Source organism: Mesoplodon bidens (assembly GCF_964165515.1).
Source record: "Mesoplodon bidens genome assembly, chromosome: 10".
Classification (NCBI taxonomy): Eukaryota; Metazoa; Chordata; class Mammalia; order Artiodactyla; family Ziphiidae; genus Mesoplodon; species Mesoplodon bidens.
The window spans coordinates 98,561,512-98,583,998 of NC_138172.1; the positions used below are offsets into that span (position 1 = coordinate 98,561,512).

The window sequence follows — 22,487 nt, forward strand, 5'->3', positions numbered from 1 at the left end:
CCCAGCTTACCTTTTCCCCTTCCCGTGTCCTCAAGTCCATTCCCTACATCTGCATCTTTATTCCTGTCCTGCCCTTAGGTTCTTCAGAACCATATATATATATTTTAGATTCCATATATATATGTTAGCATACGGTATTTGTTTTTCTCTTTCTGACTTACTTCACTCTGTATGACAGTCTCTAGGTCCATCCACCTCCCTACAAATAACTCAATTTAATTTCTTTTTATGGCTGAGTAATATTCCATTGTATATATGTGCCTCATCTCCTTTATCCATTCATCTGTTGATGGACACTTAGGTTGCTTCCACGTCCTGGCTATTGTAAATAATGCTGCAATGAACATCATGGTACATGACTCTTTTTGAATTATGGTTTTCTCTGGGTATATGCCCAGTAGTGGGATTGTTGGGTTGTACGGTAGTTCTATTTTTAGTATTTTAAGGAACCTCCATACTGTTCTCCATAGTGACTGTATCAATTTACATTCCTACCAACAGTGCAAGAGGGTTTCCTTTTCTCCACACCCTCTCCAGCATTTATTGTTTGTAGACTTTTTGATGATGGCCATTCTGACCGGTGTGAGGTGAAACCTCATTGTAGTTTTGATTTGCATTTCTCTAATGATTAGTGATGTTGAGCATCCTTTCATGTGTTTGTTGGCAATCTGTGTATCTTCTTCAGAGAAATGTCTGTTTAGGTGTTCTGCCCAGTTTTGGATTGGGTTGTTTGTTTTTTTGAAATTGAGCTGCATGAGCTGCTTGTAAATTTTGGAGATTAATCCTTTGTCAGTTGCTTCATTTGCAAATATTTTCTCCCATTCTGAGGGTTGTCTTTTTGTCTTGTTTATGTTTTCCTTTGCTGTGCAAAAGCTTTTAAATTTCATTAGGCCCCATTTGTTTATTTTTGTTTTTACTTCCATTTCTCTAGGAGGTGGGTCAAAAAGAATCTTGCTGTGATTTATGTTATAGAGTGTTCTGCCTATGTTTTCCTCTAAGAGTTTGATAGTTTCTGGCCTTACATTTAGGTCTTTAATCCATTGTGAGTTTTTTTGTGTGTGTATGGTGTTAGGAGTGTTCTAATTTCATTCTTTCACATGTAGCTGTCCAGTTTTCCCAGAAGCACTTATTGAAGAGGCTGTCTTTTCTCCATTGTATATTCCCGCTTCCTTTATCAAAAATATGGTAACCATATGTGTGTGGGTTTATCTCTGAGCTTTCTATCCGGTTCCATTGATCTATATTTCTGTTTTTGTGCCAGTATCATACTGTCTTGATAACTGTAGCTTTGTAGTATAGTCTGAAGTCCAGGAGCCTGATCCCTCCAGCTGCTTTTTTCTTTCTCGAGATTGCTTTGGCTATTCGGGATCTTTTGTGTTTCCATACAAATTGTGAACTTTTTTGTTCTAGTTCTGTGAAAAATGCCATTGGTAGTTTGATAGGGATTGCATTGAATCTGTAGATTGCTTTGGGTAGTATAGTCATTTTCACAATGTTGATTCTTCCAATCCAAGAATATGGTATATCTCTCCATCTGTTTGTATCTTCTTTAATTTCTTTCATCAGTGTCTTATAGTTTTCTGCATACAGGTCTTTTGTCTCCTTAGGTAGGTTCATTCCTAGGAGCAACTGTAGACTTGGGGTTTGCTTTCAGTATTTTTAAAATACCAAAACCATGTCCTACCTCAGGACATTTGCACATGCTGCTCTCTCTGCCTGCAATGATCAATTTCTCCTAATCTCTACATGACTAAATTATTTCCCTCCCTCTCAGACCTCATTTTAAAAATCACTGTCTCCATGACCACCTTCCTACGACTGTGTCCCCTAAAGCTATTCTTCATGGTATCGCTTGGAGTGTTTCCTCCATTGTGTTTACCATGCTTGCCATTGTTTTAATCATTTCTCGTTTGTTTTCTATTTATTATATCTATCAGATACAAGGTTTTATAATGTCAGATATAGTATTCAAGTGTGTGTGTGTGTGTGTGTGTGTGTGTGTGTGTATACCACTGTATTCCTGGCTTCTAGCACAGTATCTGGCATAAAGCAAACCCACAACAAATACTTGTAGAATGAGAGACTGAATAAAGTACATTGCTTAGAATGGTATAAGTACTCAATAAGTGTAGATTAGCATTGCTTTTATGAACTCTCACTTGAATTAGTATGTAATAAACGTGAAAATATCTATTATTTTATTGGATCTCATATACCTCTTTTAGAAGCCCTCTTGGCAGAGTTGCATTAAGAAATTTTTTTATCCAAGCCAAACACAATATCAACAAGCCAACACGACATCTATTGCTGGCATATGACCCTGGCAAATTTTTCTCCTTTATACCAATAGTTTGTAATCTTTCGAATTTCCTGTACCTTTTCATGGATATGGGTGGAGCCTCTGAACAACAGTTAGCAAGAAACTGAGACCTGCCAACACACATGTGACTGAGCTTAGGGACAGATTCTCCAGCCTCAGCTGACCCCTGAGACAAAGGCAGACCCAGCTGAAAGCTTGATTGCAGTATCATGCGAGACCCTGCACCAGGAAAACCCTGCTAAATGGCTTCTGGGATTCTGAGCCTCAGAAATTGTGTGAAATAGTAAATATTTGTTGTTTTTAGCTGCTAAGTTTTAGATATTTTGTTATGGAGCCATAAATAACTAATACATACTTTGGCACCTGGAAGTGGAGTGTTGTTGTAACAAAACTTAAAGTGTGAGAGTGCACTGAAACTGTGTAGTGGACTTTGAGTGGAGTGTTAGAGAAGGCTAAAGGACCTTGAAAAAAATGCTACTACAAGCCTCATGATCTTTGAGAAGGATGTGAGGTGAAGGCTTATTGGAAACTGGAGGAAGGGAAATTTTTATTACAGAGTGTCAGAGACTTTAGCAACACTGTTGCCTGTAGTTGTATGGAAAGTAGAAAAAGTACTTAATGAAATGGGTGGTCCAGCTCAGGAGATTTCCAACCAGAGGATTGTCAGTGACACCTGGTTTCTCCTTGCTGCTTATTTTAAAATGTGAGGGGAGAGAGATCAACTAAAGGAAGGATTGTTAAACCAAATAAGTCATGACGTGAATTTTTAAAAGAAATTCTCAGCCTTGCAAGATGGCAGGCAGTGATAAGATGAAGAAATGTCTTCCATGCAAAGATCAAATACCAGGAAAATATGGCTCAAGGATGAAACTAAGAATGTGACAGTCAAAACTTTTGTTAAGACTTCAGAAATGTCAGAGGTGATGCCTCAGAATAATATTCACTCCGACAAAAGGCATTCTAAAGGGGCCAAGGGTGTGTCTTATAGTTCCTCTGAATGAAGCAACAGGATTTCTGGGGGATTTAAGATTATGGCCCCTCATCCTGTCATTGGAAGCCTGTGGTAGAGAAGGTCTTCTCCTGAAGAAATCTGTGGGTTTGACTTTTGTCTAATGCAGTAGAATCCACTAAGAGTCATGAAAGACTTACAAAGTCTTAAATGGAATTACATAAGCAGAGAAATCACCTGCTTTGACTGAAAAGAACAGAGAGAGGACAAAATAAAAAGAGACCACTGGACTCTAAAATTCTACTGGCAGGAAGAAGGGTGAGAAAACTACTTAGCTGCAAACTTGTGCTACCTTTCATGAAAAAAGGAAGGAAGATCCAGAAGATGGAACCAAGAATCCAGAGGACACAGCTGAGAACCACAGAGAATTACTCCCAGATCTTGAGACTTAATCAAGGAACTTCCAACATTTGTCTGGATTTCATAATTACTATGGACTCATGATTCCAGCCTCTTCTTATTCATATCTTTTTGTAATTCCCTCCCACAATTGTACCAGAATTGATCTGTATGACCAATAGCATACAGTAGAAGTGATGGTATGTCATTTCCAAGATTAGGTTATAAAGTGCTGCAGCTTCCATTATCAGTTCTCTCTCTCTCTCTCTCTCTCTCTCTCTCATTCTCTTATCATTCACTTTCACTAAATATGTTGATATTTGCCTATATGATACCCTTTCAGAACATCTTGAGGAATGCTTTAATAGGATTACTATATATTATAGTTTGCAAGGGATAGTGCTGGATTATGTCCGTTGTCCTAGAATAATTAAAATTTCCCCTTAACTCCCCAAATGTCCCAGATTGGATGATAAATTATATGATCACAATTATTATTACCATTGCTATCATCCTACACATCCAGCCATATATCCATTTCCATTTTGTTAAACTATACTACTATAGTGTGTGTGTGTGTGTGTGTGTGTGTATGTGAGAGAGAGAAAGCAAGAATAGAGAAATATTCTTTGCAAGAAATATTCTTGTTAAGATGAAGAAAGCTGTGTTGGTATCCACAAGGCATTTCTCCTTTTTTTTCATATCGTTTACTATTTTCTCTACCTTCTTGGCCAAAAAGTAACTAAGTGGGGTGAGAAAATTCAGATTCCATGATAAGGTGGCTACTAATGGTATAATTCCCATGTTTTTATTTGGAACCTTAACTTTTTTTTTTTTTTTTTTAGAACCTTAACCTTTTAAGAGTCAGCATACCCTGGCCTTAGAAAAGTCAACTTTTACATAGATGTTTCAAGTGTATTTTGAATAATTTTTTTATCTCTGTTTTCTTTTATGCAGGATTCAAAATTTGAAGGGGAAGGACTCAGTGAATACCTTCCTATGTCATATTTAAAGACTGACAAAACATTTGAGAAGTACATTCCCTTAGTGGTACATTTAATGCATTTTATTTTTTTGTTTGTTTGTTTTGTGATGGATTAAATATGGGCTAATTATAGGTGACAGGCACCCCTTAGTTTGATTCACCTGGAAGGTTCAGGTTTGTGAGATGCATGACCCCATTTCCTCCTGGGATTTATCTGTGCCTTTTCATTTTTATAGGATAGTGTGGAGATGGGGCTTTATATCTCTCAGAGGATATCCAAATCCTTGATGTGATGTAGGAACTTCTACGACTGGGATGTGTCAGTTTCTACCCCTCCATCGCAGTACAGGAGATGCAGGAGTGGTGGGTGTAGGTTCAGAGGAGATTCTCAAGCTGGATGGTCTCACTTTGAATCTTAGGCTTCACCCTTTTTGACTATGTGACCTCGAACAAGATGTTCAACTTCACTCAGCATCAGCTTTTCATCAGTTAAGCAGGAATAATAATACCTTGGTGGATTATTTTAAGGGTTAAATGAGATGATAAATATAATGTATTTCAAAGAGTGCTTTGAGCATGCTAAGCACTAAATAAATATGAGTTAATACTGTACATCAGTGGTTCACAGCAGGGATCAATTTTGCCCCCAGGGGACATTTAGCGATGACTGGAGACAGTTTTGATTGTCGTGACTGGACCTAGGGAGGAGGCTGTTAACAGCATCTAGTGGGCAGAGGCCAGGGATCTTGCTAAACATTCTATTCTGCACCGGGCAGCCCCCGGAACAAAGAATTACATGGTTCAAAATGTCAACAGTGCAGAGGTTGAGAAACCTCGTTATACATCAGTGCTGCTTATTCATCGCCATTCTACTTAACTGCTAATCCTACTAGCAGTGAAAATAAAGTATCATCTGGAGTGAGACCTGTCTGTGAATACTATTCAGTATCTGAGAAAATAAGTTGTGTGGGCAGGATTATATGTTGCTGAGGTGTCCTTTCAATGCTCGATAAGGTATAGACTAACATGTCTCCCACACCCAACATTTCTTTTTTTTCTTTTTTCTTTTTTTACATCTTTATTGGAGCATAATTGCTTTACAATGGTGTGTTAGTTTCTGCTTTATAACAAAGTGAATCAGCTATACATATACATATATCCCCACATCCCCTCCCTCTTGCATCTCCCTCCCACCCTCCCTAATCCACCCCTCTAGGTGGTAACAAAGCACCAAGCTGATCTCCCTGTGCTATGTGGCTGCTTCCCACTAGCTATCTATTTTACAGTTGGTAGTGTATATATGTCCTTACCACTCTCTCACTTCCTCCCAGCTTACCCTTCCCCCTCCCTGTGTCCTCAAGTCCATTCTCTACGTCTGCATCTTTATTCCTGTCCTGCCCCTAGGTTCTTCAGAACATTTTTTTTTGATTCCATATATATATGCTAACATACAGTATTTGTTTTTCTCTTTCTGACTTACTTCACTCTGTATGACAGACTCTAGGTCCATCGACCTCACTACAAATAACTCAATTTCTTTTCCTTTTATGTCTGAGTAATATTCCATTGTATATATGTCCCACATCTTCTTTATCCATTCATCTGTCGATGGACACTTAGGTTGCTTCCATGTCCTGGCTATTGTCCAACGTTTCTAGTGATAGGACTTTATCCCATAATGACCAGGGAGGTTGATGCCACATTATACGTGAGAGAGAGTTAATTATAGGCTAACTTACCGTCGTGAAAATTGGAACTAACCTAAATATCCAACAACAAGGGATTATTTCAATAAATTATGGTAGACACAAAATTAAATACTAAGACATTGTTAAAAATTTGTACTTAGAAAAAGAGTAATCTCATGGAAAATATGTATAATACACAAAGTGGAAAATACAGGTTACAAAATATTTACAGCATCAGCCTTATTTTGTAAGGGAAAAAAAATGTGTCTAGCTACCCAGCTGTGAAGAATAGACCTCAGTATTTTACCACCGTTTATCTCTGGGATGTGGACTAATGGGTGACTTTGGTGGGGGATTTTTATAAAATTAGATTTTATATAGTGCACAAACATACACATATATTAATATAATTACAAAATTAATAAGTGCCATATACAAGGAGAAAAAAGAATACTATGCCACAAGTCCTAATTCAAAAGTGAGTTGATGTCTAGTTTGGCTCCTGGTCTAGAGTATGATGGCTCCAAGGGGACGCAAATCACTAAACTTATCTCTAGGTACCTGGTATCATGTTGAAGCTGTGTATTAACCTTTTGATGTGCATTGCATTCCTTTTTAACTGGGGAAGGTATTTTTAGTAAACCTCTAATTACAAAGAACTGGATTACAAATGAGAAGGCTGTTTTTTTTTTTCCCCCTCTTAGGATGATTATCATGAATTCAGCATCTAATTATTTAGATTAAGTTTTTAGGATATTTCATGAGTGCCTTACATTTCTTGACAAGGGAACAAAGAAAGAAACTGAGGAAAACATCTCAATGTGGTTTACATAACATGTTTGAGGTTTACTAATAAAATCGGTTGACCTTCATAACAGTATAATAGGGCCATTACAGACAATAGATACAGTAGTTTAAAAGTAATAAAATTTACAACAAAGTGTATTTAATTTGAGATTGAATTGCCAGCAAATGTGTGTCCTAATGAACTCTTGTGTCAATGTAGCTCTAACTAAATTAAGGAGAATCATTTCTATCCTAGGAAACTAAATCAGCTGTGAGATCCAAAAAGGCCATTTCTCTGGTGGGGGGACTGTCATTGTCACAGATGGCCCTGCTTCTGGAACTAAGCTTAAGTCAGGAGAAGTGAAATACAAGATCCTTCTTAATTCAAATGAATTTGGAAAAGTGGGGGAATGCTGGCTGTTAAGACTTGTGAAGCTAAAAGAAAAAAAAAGAGAAGAAAGAAAAAAGAGTCGATAAAGAAGAACCTCAGATCAAGTTAGTAAATGTTAATAGGAGGAAAAAGCCTGGGGAACTTTCTGAGGGTAGAAATAGATCTTGATCTCTGGACATTGCATTAAAAAAAAAGAAAATGGTTATGTCATATCAGCTATTCATCTATTTAAATAATTTTCCCCATAGTTTCTCCAACAATTTATAAGATTGAAAGGGCAGTGGTAGAAAATGAAGTGGTAACATATTTTATCAAATATTTGATCTTCTGGTGATTTCTGGAACAAACCATATTTTAATTGTTGGGAGATCAGTAGCTCATATAGTGAGTCATACTTTATAGAGTCTCATTTCAAACACTACTCACCTCCCGACTTGAATCCACTGCAGCATCTGTGATGTTTTTCTCTAACTCCCAGTTATTCTGAGAAAACGTTTAAGGGAAACATCAGATTGTGCAGTGGTACCAAAGGCAAACCTTTTTATTATCCCGCATTGTCAATTTCTCTTCCTTATATCTCCCTTCTTCCTATACCTGCTGCAGAGCTCCAAGTCAACCAGTAATTGCAGACCTAAATGTTTGTAAAGAAGGCATCATAGCCAAACTTGGTATCCTCACAGAAGTAACCCACCAATCAAGGGGAGCAGCATGGCCTTGGCCGTGCTGGAAGGTGAGGCTCTTGAGACTTTTTTCCTCTGATGTAATAAGTTAAGTCTAAGATCAATTTCATCGACTCACTTTCCTGTTGTGCTTTTCTTCCCATAGGACCCTTTAGAGAAACAGAGTTCTAGCAGGTCTTAGTAACTAATTTTGAGAATTCTAGGCTAAAATAGAACAGCTAAAACGCTCCATCGTGAAGCCACTGGAATTCCTCAAAATGGTGTTCATGGTACCAGGCTGGGTTCTCACTAGACAATGGGGCAGACTTGAAACCATGCAAACGAGACAAGGCTTGAGATTTGATGAATCTTCCATCTCCTTTCCCTACTCGGCTGACACTTGCTCTGAGGAAGGTTGTAAATGCAGGAGAGATGGTGGTATAATTCCTCAGACTGGCCTTTCTGCCCCCCCGTCACCATTCGATTATCTTCCAAATTGCTGTGTTTCACAGAGATAAAGATTTTTTATGGCTTGCTGACTGGAAACAACGACAAGAGCCAGCAAAGAGATGGCTGAGGGGCCATGTATAGTAATTCCATTGGTAAATGACAAAACCTTTGTTTGTATGACATTTCCAAAATTACTGCAGAAGATGAATCTAAAATACAAAATGTCACATTTGGCATGCAAAACGATCACAATATATCTCAGTATAAAATTCATAGAGGCATTTAATTTAGAATGTGTTTAATAACTCAGTCTGCCTGCATCAGTAATCCTGCCTTGAGGTTTAAAGAGATTGTCTTGTTTATTCACATGGTGTTAATTTTTAAAATATTTTTGGAAATCAAAATACTAAGGTTAAGTCTCTATTGTTAATTAAGATTTTCTAATTAAACCAAAAAATAATTGTTATTCTGATTAGTGTTTAAGTCTGAGTTGTATGAAAAAACAAAAGAAGTTTAGCACCTCTCACTGTTGGTTTAACTGTGATTTGATTCCAGAAGCATACTGTCTATATGGAAATATATATTATCTCTCACAAAGTAAAGTCTAGGCAGGATTAAAAAGAGCTTACTGTTAACTGCAGATTAACGGGTCGTGCTACCAACACAGGTAGTTAGGAGAGTAACCTGATTCCAAAAATGACATTTATTTTGCTTAAAGCATGATGTAATAGAGAATTTTCCAAGGTCAAATTATTCTGAAGACTATTAGGGTGGAAAACATGACTTTCTGACATTTGAGTTATTAATAATCCCAGTTTAATTTTTGTGTATTCTGAAACAATAGTCCACTAAAAACCTTATCAATTTGTACCTACTTTTCAGCATTTTCCAAAAATGAATGGCCTATTTGTCCCAGCCGAAGGTAAGCAAAGAAATTCAAATGTCCTGTAAAATAGTCTTCAATCATATACTTGAGTTACATGCAATTTATGCCAAGTTTTAGGTTAAAGCACATAGAAATGCTCTTCTTTCTTTCTTTTTTGAATCTCACTTGAAGCCTGTGGGGCAAGGTGACCTCATGTTCAAATTAAATACAAGTATTTGATTAGGTGAGCTGTTAGTCTGACCTGTTTTGCACATCACTATGGTCTATGGTCTGTGATTAGTATGAGAGGTAAGGGCTGTCACTTTTCAAGCTTACTGCCCATGTTCACCCATCCCAAGTATCTTAAGAGGCCCACTGTGTGGTTTTTAGAAGTGTTGGTTTCCTGTTCATTCTACCTTATTATAATAGATGAATGGTTTCTGATGTCACAGATCATTAACATACCACACTTAAAAACTGGCTCAACTTTCCCTCGCATAATCGGTAGGCTTTGCCTTTTGACCCCTAATTACATGTCGTGTGTCCTCCTCTGTTATCACGGCTAATACCTGACAATTACAGGTTGAGTAAAAATAATCGTCTATTTTTCCCTCCCTGAGAAGCGCACTGTGGCTAATTGTGTGGTTTGCCCCAGTTCCTGCATCATTCAAGAAATTCAAGAAACCTGTCTTTTCTTTGGGTTGAGCAGAGTCGGTCACCTCAGCCTCTTCAAATACAGATGAAGTGCATAAGGGGTCTCAAGAACAAGGCTCCTAAGGCTCCTACTTCCTCAAAGTGTCCCTGCTGGGTCGACCAGGTGGCCGCGTCTTGCCGTGGTGCCCGACGGAGCAGCTGAAGACCAGAACACACCCAGTGAGGCATGATGGAAATTTTTATGATGTGGGGCTGTATTTGCACGAAAGCCTTTATGTGGTAAGCTGGTCTTTTTTGCACACGTACCACTATCTGCTCCCATCTTTCCAGCTTTTCACCTCTAGAGATGGTTTTAGGTACTCAGCTTTGTGTAGTAAACAGAAAGGATTTCATTCATTCATTCAGCAAATACCCAACAAGCCCTCAGTATAAGCCAAGCACTGTGCTGTGGCCGGTACGTGGACACCCTTAGTCCTGTGTAAAATGGAATGCCATCCTTCTTTATCAAGATCATTACTGTGGATCCTTGGTATAATTCTTCACCTTTTCAGGATTTACATGACAAGAGGTCACTAACGTGTGTATTTTATGTGTGGTATGTATATACATTTGTAGGCAGCCAGAGACACTGATTTTAGGTGAGAACCCCGATTTAGCTAAGAAGAACTGTTGGAGGTTGTTCAGAAAATAGATTATGGATATAGGGGAATGTGTTTACCAAGCAAAGAGAATCTGGAGGAGACAGTGCTGGGCGAGAGAGAAAGGGGGAGGTAAGATTAGAGAGTGTTCCTGAATGCAGGGATGAGAAGCGGGGGTCCAAGATCTTCAAGTCACCTTTGGAAGGAGAGAGGATAAGCTTAGCTTTCTCTGGGGCATCAGCACCGGACTGACAAAGACAGGGAACTCCAGCCCAAGGAGAAGAAAGGAAGGGGCTGGGTTAGTCCCAGAACCCTTACTGTGTGCTGGTGCGCTGGATGCCAGGCATGAGAATGGACTGTTTGAAAATATAGAATTGCTTTTTACACTATTAATTTGAAGGAATAAGACAAACATTGTAAGAATCAGTGTAGGTAACACAGGCTCCTGAGCTGACAAGACTCACTGAGGAACCAAGCCTCAGTTGGTTCATCTGTGAAATGGGAATAAAAATATCTGCCTATCAGAAGCATTACAAAAAATGACTGAGACGATTGTGGAAATACACACTGTCAATACATAGTAAGAATTCAGAAGCTTCTGTGGTTATTATTGTTATAATTATTCTGTCTCTTTGATGGGGAAGCCCATAAATGCTTACAAGGGGACTTTCATTTTAACATATATGATGAATGCTTATATCTTGAACAGCTTTTGAATTAACCTTTGCTTGAGAACAATGGTGGTTAACAATTTCTTCTCTAACAAATGATCCCCAAAGCCTTGTTAAGATGTGTGAGATACATGTGAGAGGCGTTAGTCAAGTGTGGGTATGGAGAGGACTTACCCTCTGGGGGAGCCCACTGTCCCCATAGAACCAGACTTTGAGGACAAGTGACACGAGGGCAGCAGATGTAATTCAGCCCCTGACATGAGATCTTGGTTTTCACTACTTATATCAGAGGAATTTCAGGAATGTGGTGCTAGCTAAGATTTTAGTTAATAATTTTTAAAAAGGTCTAATCTGTACTTAATGGGCAACTACATTCTTTTGGTACATTTTAATTAAGTACCTACCATTTTAAATCTTGGAGCTAGGCTACCAAATATACCATTCGAAGAGCTTGCTATCTAGAGCCATCTGCATAAATAGCTGTTTTACATTGAAAAGCACTATAAAATGTTCTTTTTATTGCTATTATTGGTTTAGATGCCCATCCCCAGCTCCCCCCATAGAGGTGTGAACTCTGAGTGCAGAAGCCACATGTATTGCTATGTTTGCTTTGAGCATATTCCATGCATGCTGATGAATAATACTAACAGAGAGTGCTACAGGTTAAAGGTCAGGAGGGATTAGAGGATGAAGAGGTGCATCAAGAATGTCTTCAGGGGCTTCCCTGGTGACGCAGTGGTTGAGAGTCCGCCTGCCGATGCAGGGGACACGGGTTCGTGCCCCGGTCCGGGAAGATCCCACATGCCGCGGAGCGGCTGGGCCCGTGAGCCATGGCCGCTGAGCCTGTGCGTCTGGAGCCTGTGCTCCGCAACGGGAGAGGCCACAGCAGTGAGAGGCCCGCGTACCGCAAAGTAAAATAAAATAAAATAAAAATTAAAAAAAAAAGAATGTCTTCAGGGACAGGGAGCAAAACCACTAAGAGACGGATGTTGCCAAAAAATGTTCACAGTTTTGAAAAGCGCATCAAGTCCGTAGGGGAAAGCAGAGGCCGGTTGTTCCTTGAACACTGAAACGCATTTTCCCCTTCCCGCCAAACAGAACAGAAAGTATCTTGGAATAGCTGAAATAACAACCCCTAATTTTCTTTCCTTGTGTCAGAAGCAAACAAACCAAAATAATTACTTCCTGCCACAGCCAAGGAAAATTTATTCTTTAACATCCTGACAAAATATCACTGAATTAAAAAAAAAAAAAAAAAAAAAACAAAATATCACTGAATTATATCCATCCCTTGGTATCACCTAGCAAAATCCTGGATCCCCAGAGACATCTACTAGGGTGTTTCACATTCAGTGTACAAAAATTCAGGACAAAAACAAAAACAAGAAAAGCACTCTAGAACTTGACAGGAAAGAGAAGTCATCTGAGGCTGTTTGATTTCAGAATAAAAATGCTGTTGCTCAAAGTTCTGTTCATTCCACTGGGTTCTAGCAAAATTTTCCACTAACCACACAATTCTGCCTGCCAGTCACTCTGCTAGCAGTCTGTGGGAGACTGACAGGTATAACAGCAAGGTTTAAAGAAATGTCATTTTTCAATAGTAGGAATACACACACAAAAACACACACATGTGCTTGTGTATGTAACTGATATAGGGGCATCTAAGACATTTACATCACCTCTTTTCATATACAAGCCTAAGACAGGGTCATTTCTTCATGAACAGGAGAAGTTGGCTTCATACGGTTGTTTGACAGTGCAGGACATCTTACCAATGTTAACCGAGGAGAGCTGGTCAGCTATTCCTACACAGACAGGAGGGACAGAGAAGGTATTGGCCAAATGAGAGGGCAAGTCTTCATTACAGGAGAAGCACTGAGTCTGCTGAGGAAATGTCTGCATTATATGTCTGTAAGGTTACATTGTTAATGGAGCTTGGAATGAGGGTGCAATGTTATAGCATCAAAGGTGGCTTCTCTTTGGTATCAAGCTGGACCAGGAGGCAAACAATTGAAGGTTAAGGTGAAAAGTTTGCTTATAGGGTTTGATCAGCCTCTAAGTGAGGCAGCAGATATACTGATTGGTAAGCCCAAGGCAATAGCCCCCCAAACATCCAAGGTCCTACTGCTGATACTATCATTTGGATTTTGTCCCAAATATTTCCACACTTTAACGTCCATTTTCCCGTATTGTAAGATGGAGATGTTCAAATACGATGAACTGACTAATTTCAGCTTCAGTCCCCTCATGTAAAATGAGGTAATAACAACTCCTTTGGAGTTCTTTCTAAAACCAGTATTCTTAGAACAAAGTAGAGTTTACTGCCTTCATTAACATTATGACATTTAACCTCAAAATAAATAAATGACAAAGACATTATTTCTATTTCACGGGTGAGAAACTGAATTTTGGAGAAATAATGCAAGTTACCCCAAATCATATAACTTATTAGGACAATGTTGGGAATGAAACCCTTGCCTCATGACTCTGTATACTCAACTCTTGCTTCCTAAATCCATAAGGGGTTTTCCACTAACCCCAGGGGATCACCAATGTCCCCGTGATCATCATTAACTAAAACAGTCTTTCCATCACATCACTTCATCGCTTCCCTTTTAAAACCATTTGTTGACAGGACTTCCCTGGCGGTCCAGTGGTTGACTTCTCCTTCCAATGCAGGGGATGCAGGTTCAATCTCTGATTGGGGAGCTAAGATCCCACATGCCTGGCGGCCAACAAACCAAAACATAAAACAGAAGCAATATTATAACAAATTCAATAAAGACTTTAAGGGGGCTTCCCTGGTGGCGCAGTGTTTGAGAGACCGCCTGCCGATGCAGGGGACACGGGTTCGTGCCCTGGTCTGGGAAGATCCCACATGCCGCGGAGCAGCTGGGCCCGTGAGCCATGGCCGCTGAGCCTGCACATCCGGAGCCTGTGCTCCACAACGGGAGAGGCCACAACAGTGAGAGACCCACATACCGCAAAAAAAAAAAAAAAAAAAAAAAAGACTTTAAAATTGGTCCACATTACACACACAAAAAAAATCTAAAAAAGAAATCCAGGTGGGATAGGGAGGGAGGGTGGGAGGGAGACGCAAAAGGGAGGGGATATGGGAACATATGTATATGTATAACTGATTAAATTTGTTATAAAGCAAAAAAATAAAAAATAAATAAAAAATAAATAAAAAAAAAAGAAACCCATTTGTTGACTCCCCATTGCTCTTAGGGTAAATTAAGCTTTATTCCATGGATGCAAAGATGCTGGTAATGTGGCCTCAGCCTCCTTCCACAGCTTCATGCTCATCTAACAGAGCCAGCCTCCCTCCATGGACCCATCCACCCAACCACAATTTTTTTAAACTAATAAATGAATTGATTTTTGGCTGCGTTGGGTCTTCGTTGCTGCGGGCAGGCTTTCTCTAGTTGTGGCGAGCGGGGGCTTCTCTTGTTGCAGAGCACAGACTCTAGGCCCACGGGCTTCAGTAGTTGTGGCACGTGGGCTTCAGTAGTTGTGGCTCGTGGGCTCTAGAGCACAGGCTCAGTAGTTGTGGCGCACGGGCTTAGTTGCTCCACAGCCTGTGGGATCTTTCCCAACCAGGGCTCGAACCCGTGTCCCCTGCATTGGCAGGCGGACTCCTAACCACTGTGCCACCAGGGAAGTCCCCCAACCACCCTTTTATCTTGAGCTGTACCCAAGTTCCAAATATCCTCCAAGTTCTGGTGTGCCATTGGATATTTGTCCCCAATGTTAACTCCTGCTTATCCTTTGGCTTCCAAACTCAGTCATTTTTTATATTGTCTATGCACATTAATTAGCTCCAACAAGATTTCAGGTGTTTGAGAGCAGAGGCCATACTGTATTTATTGGTGTGTCTTCTGGAGCATACAGTACTTGTACATAGTAGGTATTCAATAACTACTTCTAAAAGGGAAAAGAAAATGAAATGTGAAACTCTAGTTATAGAGGTGCAACAGGTTTAATGTAAGTTCAGTTTACCAACAATAAGTACTACAAGGAAATGTGGAGATAATCTTAAGAACCAAATCGTGGTACCAGTAGTTTCTAAAATAGAAATAAATCTGATTGAGAAGAAACACATCATTCAGATAAAATGATATATATATACTTTTCTTTTTTTTCTTTTTTCTTTTTTTTTTTGCGGTATGCGGGCCTCTCACTGTTGTGGCCTCTCCCACTGTGGAGCACAGGCTCCGGACACGCAGGCTCAGTGGCCATGGCTCACGGGCCCAGCCGCTCCACGGCATGTGGGATCCTCCCGGACCGAGGGCACGAACCCGTGTCCCTTGCATCAGCAGACGGACTCTCAACCACTGCGCCACCAGGGAAGCCCGATATTATTTTAGCATTAATTATATGTGGGGAGCCTGTCACTGGTAATGAATGAGGAAATAAATATCATTATTTTGTTGTTTTACAACTTCATGTTTATTTAGTCTCATCTCCCCTCTTTAACCTATAAAAATAATATTTTAGGTAAAATATTCAAAAGAGAGAAGTGAGCCCATAAACTCACTTCCATGAGGCATGAGCAAACTCGACTAAGCTCACTCTCTAGTGAAAAGGTAGATGACAGCCCTCTGGTGTGCCTTCTAGAAATTTCCAGAGTACGTAGGCATGCATAGGGACCTCCCCAAATGCATCGGTTGATGGTATGTTAACTGCCAACTTGATTATTTTAAAGATCCAGAAGAAATTTCTCCAGATGATTTTTGATATTTTCAAGTGAAAAATAGCTATATCAGCCTTTCTGATTACAGAAGACAACTTAAGCTCTTTGTTAAGAAAATCAGAGAATTAAAAAAGCTACATGTAAAAGTCTAGTTCTCAACAAGCATGTGCTGCTGTTCTAGAACCACGTTAACTGAGTTCACACTTACCTTCATTTTATTAGTCATAGCTGTCTAACTATGCAAAGGAGAAGTGGAGTTGATACATAAATAAATAATCACTTCAAACATAGGAAAAAAATACAGGTAATAGAAGAGTGGCACCAAGTGGCCCCAGCCGATGCCCTATGGAGTAGATAAGCTACTCTGCTGAGTCATCTCTGATTTTCTGATCTACATGATGGGGAGATATAGAAAAATGTTGTTTCAAGTCACTGAATTTTGGAGTAGTTTGTTATGCAGCAATAGATAACTGAAGAACTTATTTAGCCCCTTCTGTGACCAAGAACTACATCGAGGGTTGGAGAAATAAAGTCAGGGCTCTCTTCTTAAATTGCTTGGGTAGCTTCTGCAAATACAACCTTGTGTGCTTAAGGAAAAAGAATCATTTTGTGTCTAAATTCAGAGTTGGTTCACCCAAAAGGCATTTGAGTCCTGTGTGCAATGTCTTGCCCTTTAGTTATGCTGCGTGTATGTGAAAAAGAAGATGTGGGAGATGGAAGTGGATAAATAGGGGGGCTGTTATGGACTGAACTGTGTTCCCCCCAAATTCACAGGCTGAGGCCCTAAATCCCAGTACCTCAGAATGTGACTAAGTTTGGAGACAGGGTCTTTAAAGAGGTGAGTAAGTTAAAACAAGGACATTGGGGTGGGCCCTAATCTAATCTGACTGGTGTCCTTAAAGAAGAGGAGATTGACACAGACACACACAGAGGGAAGACCATGTGGGGACACAGGGAGACAAACCAAGGAGAGAGGCCTCAGAAGAAACCAATCCTGCTGACACCTTGATCTTGGATGTCCAGTTCTTGAACTGTGAGAAAATAAATTCTTATTGTTAAAGCCATCCAGTCAGTGGTACTTTGCTATGGTGGTCCTGAAAAAGTAATAGAGGGGCTCATGAAGAACTGGTGACAATGAATTGTCCTTTTATTCAGTGGGAAAGAAGAAGCAACAATTTGCTTCAATCTTTTAGAATTCAATATGTAAATTTGGCATCATTGAAATAAGGTCTAGGGACTTCCCTGGCAATCCAGTGGTTAAGACTCCGTGCTTCCAGTGCAGGGGACGCAGGTTCGATCCCTGGTTGGGGAACCAAGATCCCACATGCTGCACAGCACAGCCAAAAAGAAAAAAAAGAAAAGAAGAAATAAGGCTCCCCTATTGTAGTGGGTTGTAGTGGATTTTGGCTAATTGTATGGCACATATAGGCACCTCAGGAGCTCCAGAGAAAACCTGACTTAAACTCACTGTGTTATCGGACTCTTTCATGGTTCTATAGAATTTTAAGAAGTATATCAACCAGTTACTATGTATACATCGGTGTGGCAAGGTATCATTATTATAGTAGTAGATGGGCACCATTTTTGTTTTACTGGAGGGAAATCCAATATGAATAAAATAGCAACTTTTCAAACATGACATTTAATCCATGCAGGTAAATCAAACTGAGAATCTATTATTCATTATTAAAGGGGTGGCATATTTTTATTACACTGAGAATGAAACACAAATACTGTGAAAAATTTAGTGCCTTTTCTTGAACTTTTAAGACACTTATCATGCAGTCATCTAGCTGGTACTGGCACCCATTTTAAAATATAGCCATGAAATTAATAAGTTTGAAGTTTTATGCCTGAAAAAAAGGATGCTCAATTTCAGTGAAATAGGCAAATTTATTTTTTATTTAAAGCTTCCTAAATACTTAAGATGGTAAAGTACTTCAGTAATGTTCTGATTCCAATATGTATATGAAGAATATAGTTCATATTCTTGTCATTATTAGTCACGGCCCCAGTGTTCTTCCCTGAAGTGCTTTCTGAAAACTGCATATATCAGAAACGGATTAAAATGACCTAAAGTATTAATTCTTAAAATATGATGAACCCAACATTTTGCAAGACGTTATTTTCTGTGTGACATTTAATATCGAAGAATTGAAATGATTTTAATGATTCCTTGGAAGGAGTGGTCTTAGGAAAACTAGAGCTTGAGCATGATTGCTTTTATTGATTATTGATTATTACCATTCATAATGAATAGCCCTGGAGTATATTATATCATGCGGCTTTAAAAAGTTTGCCATTATATCAGTGGAGGAAGCCCTTTTTGTCAGTTCTTGAAATGGTCACTTCTGCTGGTCAAGGATTCCCCCAGACTTGTGGGAGTCCTGAGTGTAAAAGGCTTCTCCTGAGTGGTCACTGGGCATGCTGCTTTTAACAGTGGTCTGGTTCTGCTACTTACTTAACATTCATCACTTTAGGAAAATTACCTATTCTCCCTCGCCTCAGTTCCTTCATTTGTAAAATGGGAATCTGTTACCTTATTCATAGAGACTTTGTGAGTATTAAATAATGTGATATATAGATTGCTTAGTGTAGCGGGTTGCATGTAGGAAATAACTGGTGGCTATAATTAGCTTTTCATTATAATAATAATTCTCCATGTAGCATGTTCTCTTCTTTTCCCTCTCTGTTAGATTTCTCCAGCCCTCCAAAACATGCCTTCAAGAAGTATCAGTTAATCCATTCTTGATTTCTCCCTCTAAGAAAACCCAGTTTCCATTAAATTTATTGGATGCTCTTTTGCCTCTGCTTCTCGTTACTGAGTGATGTGAGGGGTTTCAGGGCCATCAGTGCAAAAAGTCATGCTATCATTGTCTCATAGTCTCTGGCAGAGAGGAAAAATAATGTGTATTGAGTGCCTGAACTGTACCAGTTTCATCACTATGTGTTTAATACACACGATCAGTGCAAATTTCACACAGAGCAATCTATTGTTAATCCCATTTTGCAGATTAGAGAAACTGAGGTTTTAGAGATGAGAACTTGACCAGAAGTTTGAAGCAGAGATTGGAGCCCACAGTCCAAACACCAAGGTTCACAAACTACCCTACAGAAAACGGCAAGAACTGATATGTCGGTTTTTCAAATCTGAAAACTACTCATCGATTCCTGTAATTTTTCTTTGTATTTTTACCAGGTTTATTTCCATTTCTAAAGCCAAATCCCTTGCTCTTTCTGTCTCTTCTTCTGTCCTTTGTGTCGGTTTTCTACATCTGTTCACATCTGATTTACTCAGAGTTGAGCGCCCTAGTTACAAATGAGTAGTTGTTGTTCACTCTGCATTCAATTCAATAATCAAATCATTTTTACCAGCCTCACTGGGGAATGAGGCTGCTGTATTACATGATATTGACAGGTGGTCACTCAAACATATTTGCCAGCACTAAAATGTAAGCTTCTTGAGAGCAGAAACTGGGGTCTATTTTGTTCACTGCTGAATCTCTGGCACCTAGAACTGTGGCTGTCTTAAGAAATATTTTTAAATGAATGAATAAATCTAAAAATTCAGAAGACTCACATTGCAGACTTCAAACAGACAACTGTTTTCTGCTTTATAGTTGAAAAATGTTTTAACTTTTTAAAACTTTTGGTGTTTTATGCAGATTAACATTCTTTATTTTATCGGAACTGCTTTCAAAATGCCATAAATCCAACTGTGTCCTTTGTGTCTGTTCTCTACATCTGTTCACATCTGATTTATTCAGGGTTAAGAATGCCCTAGTTACAAAATAGTCGTTCTTGTTCACTTTGCATGCAATTCAACAATCAAATCATTTTGAATTCTCTAAAGAGGAGGAACTTGCTTCTATATTTGAACTCACTCACATTCAGAGGGAATAGGTTTTAATATTTCAACATCTATACAAAATGCTTTACAATGACTTTTAAGGCACTAATTCTCCTATGAATGTCGAGTGAAGTCACAAAGGGCTGACTAGGGTAAAGAATTTCTCCAAGGTCACATGGCCTGGTAATTGCAAAGAACAGGGCTGGCTATCTTTTCCTATCCATCTGCCTCACAGGTGTACCAAGCAGTACTCCATGACTTTGAACTGATGGGGCTCTCAAAGCTTATAGTGGTGGCAGGAAAAGGATTCGGGTTCAAACAAACAAAGAATCACTAAACTCAAGGACCAATAAAGGTCAGTCTAGTAAACTGTCCATCAGAGCATGTCAAGCCTCTGCTTAAGCTCTCCTAGTAGCTCTCCATTATATTTAGAATAAAATCCACATTCCTTACCTGGGCCTCCAAGCCTTACGTGATCAGGCCTCTATCCCCCTTTCTAATTTATTTCATGTGACTTTTCTGCTTGTGTATTTCATTTGAGACTCACTTTCTGTTCTTTGAACAGACCAAGCTCATTCTTATTACAAGGCTGCATTAGTTGTGGCTTCGTGCCTAGTGGGGTTCCTCCTCAAACCTTGACACTGCTGGTCCCAGGTTAAGTGTCCCTTCCCGAGACAACATTTACTTGACAGAATAGCTCCTCCTCTGGTCATTTTCTAGGACATCTCTAATTTATTTTTATTATTTCGATATCACTAGTGATAAATTAGAGCATTTATCACTATTGATATTGTCTTATTTGTTTATTGCTTATCCCCTCCACTACCAGATTGTAGCTCAAGAAGAAGAGCTTATTTAATTTTTTTTATCTTCAGTGCCAAAAATGGTGCTTAAGTACAAATGGGCATTTAATAAAGGTGTGTGAATGAATGATTGAATGAATGAATGAATGAACAGAGGGAAGTCCTGAAGTTGGATATGGCTTTTGACATAGTCAAATCAATAATTTAGTAGCTGGGAAAACATGAACAGACCATTGCTTTTTAAAAGCTTTTTTTCAATCACCTGTAAAATGGGCTAATATTAACTACATTGACACACAGATCAAATGTTATCTTGTGCATGTAAGAGCTTCGTAAAATGTAAAACGCTGCACAGGCGTTAATACATTGCCAGATATCTTTGGTACAATGTGGGTTTCCCAAAGGGAAAGTGTTGATTAGCAATTATTGCCAAAAGTTTTATCCTTTCCAAATGATGTATTTGCCTCTTCCTTGTAAAACCATTTGTGGTTAATTTGTTGGTCTTTGATCTAATCATGCTGCAGATGTTCAGAAATGCCATCTTTTTGTGCATTGAGGCTCAGTCACTGGGGTTTGTAAAAGTAATGGGCTGTGCCCAATTTCTCCCCAGTGTCTTCAACTCTCAGGGACAAAGAAGGGAAAAATCTATCTTTTGCCTAACAAGGAAAAAGTGAAAATTCAACTTTTGTTTTCACTTCAAAAAAAGAAAAAAAGGGGGGTGTAGGGGGAGAAATCCCAGAACTGAATTTTCTAAATTAAAATATTCAATTAGATTTTGCCATCTCCCTAGAGTGAAATATTCTTAGTTGAACATTTGAGTAGCATGTGAAGAGATGAGTTATGACACATTGAGGTTGAGGTCAGGTAATGGAATTGCGATGTAATGAGATGACATGCCATATATTTCCTCTTGATTTCAGTCATGTTTGATGGAAAATGGTGGAAAGGCCATATTTTTTACCCAGTAATTATTCAGGTATGAATCAGTTTGATTTTAGATAGAAATGTGGCTGCCCTAAGCTATGAAGTCAATTAGACATATGATCAAGGACATACAAACCTGTCTTGTCTTGGTATCCATATTGGACGATGATTCTCAAAGTGTGGTCTGAAGAACCACGTGAATCACCATTACCTTGACATGCCTGTAGAAATTCAAATTCCTGAGCTTCACCCCAGACTTACTGACTAAAGGATGAGTATGGGCCTAGAAATCTGCATTTTTAATAAACTCCTTTGGGTAATTCTTACACAAATCAAATTTGGGTGACTTCTAGATGATGTCCTTGAGGACATCATCGTATGATTGTAGAGGTTTCTTAAATAATTAAATTGTTTGTTGAGAAATCACAAAATTCAATTCAGGGACTGTAAGTTTGAGAGATCATAGACTTGTGCCCTCATTTTAGGAAGATTTTTATTCAGAATTACTAATTTGTAAGCTATCTGATGAATCTAGCCCTCAGAAAGACTCATTTTTTTAAAAATTTATTTTATTTTTTATTAAAGTATAGTTGATTTACAATGTTGTGTTAGTTTTAGGTGTACAGCAATGTGATTCGGTTTTATGCATATATGTGTATATATATTCAGAGAGATTCATTCTTTAAGGATGCTGGATGATGGAGTTTTTCGGGATGCTGATGATGGAGTTTTGTTGGAGATGTTGTCTCCTGGTAAGTT

At 38.9% G+C, this 22,487-nt stretch overlaps 1 protein-coding gene across 1 annotated transcript in view; it reads left to right on the forward strand.

Annotated features, from left to right (window-relative positions):
* LOC308624337 (uncharacterized protein) overlaps positions 1 to 22,487 on the forward strand; it is a gene marked incomplete at its 3' end in the record, with an annotated part of 268,953 nt that overhangs the window by 70,100 nt on the left and 176,366 nt on the right. Inside the window, 2 exon segments of the mRNA XM_081247419.1 lie at positions 10,202 to 10,265; positions 10,268 to 10,425. Of these exon segments, the coding sequence (XP_081103545.1) occupies positions 10,202 to 10,265; positions 10,268 to 10,425 (222 nt within the window).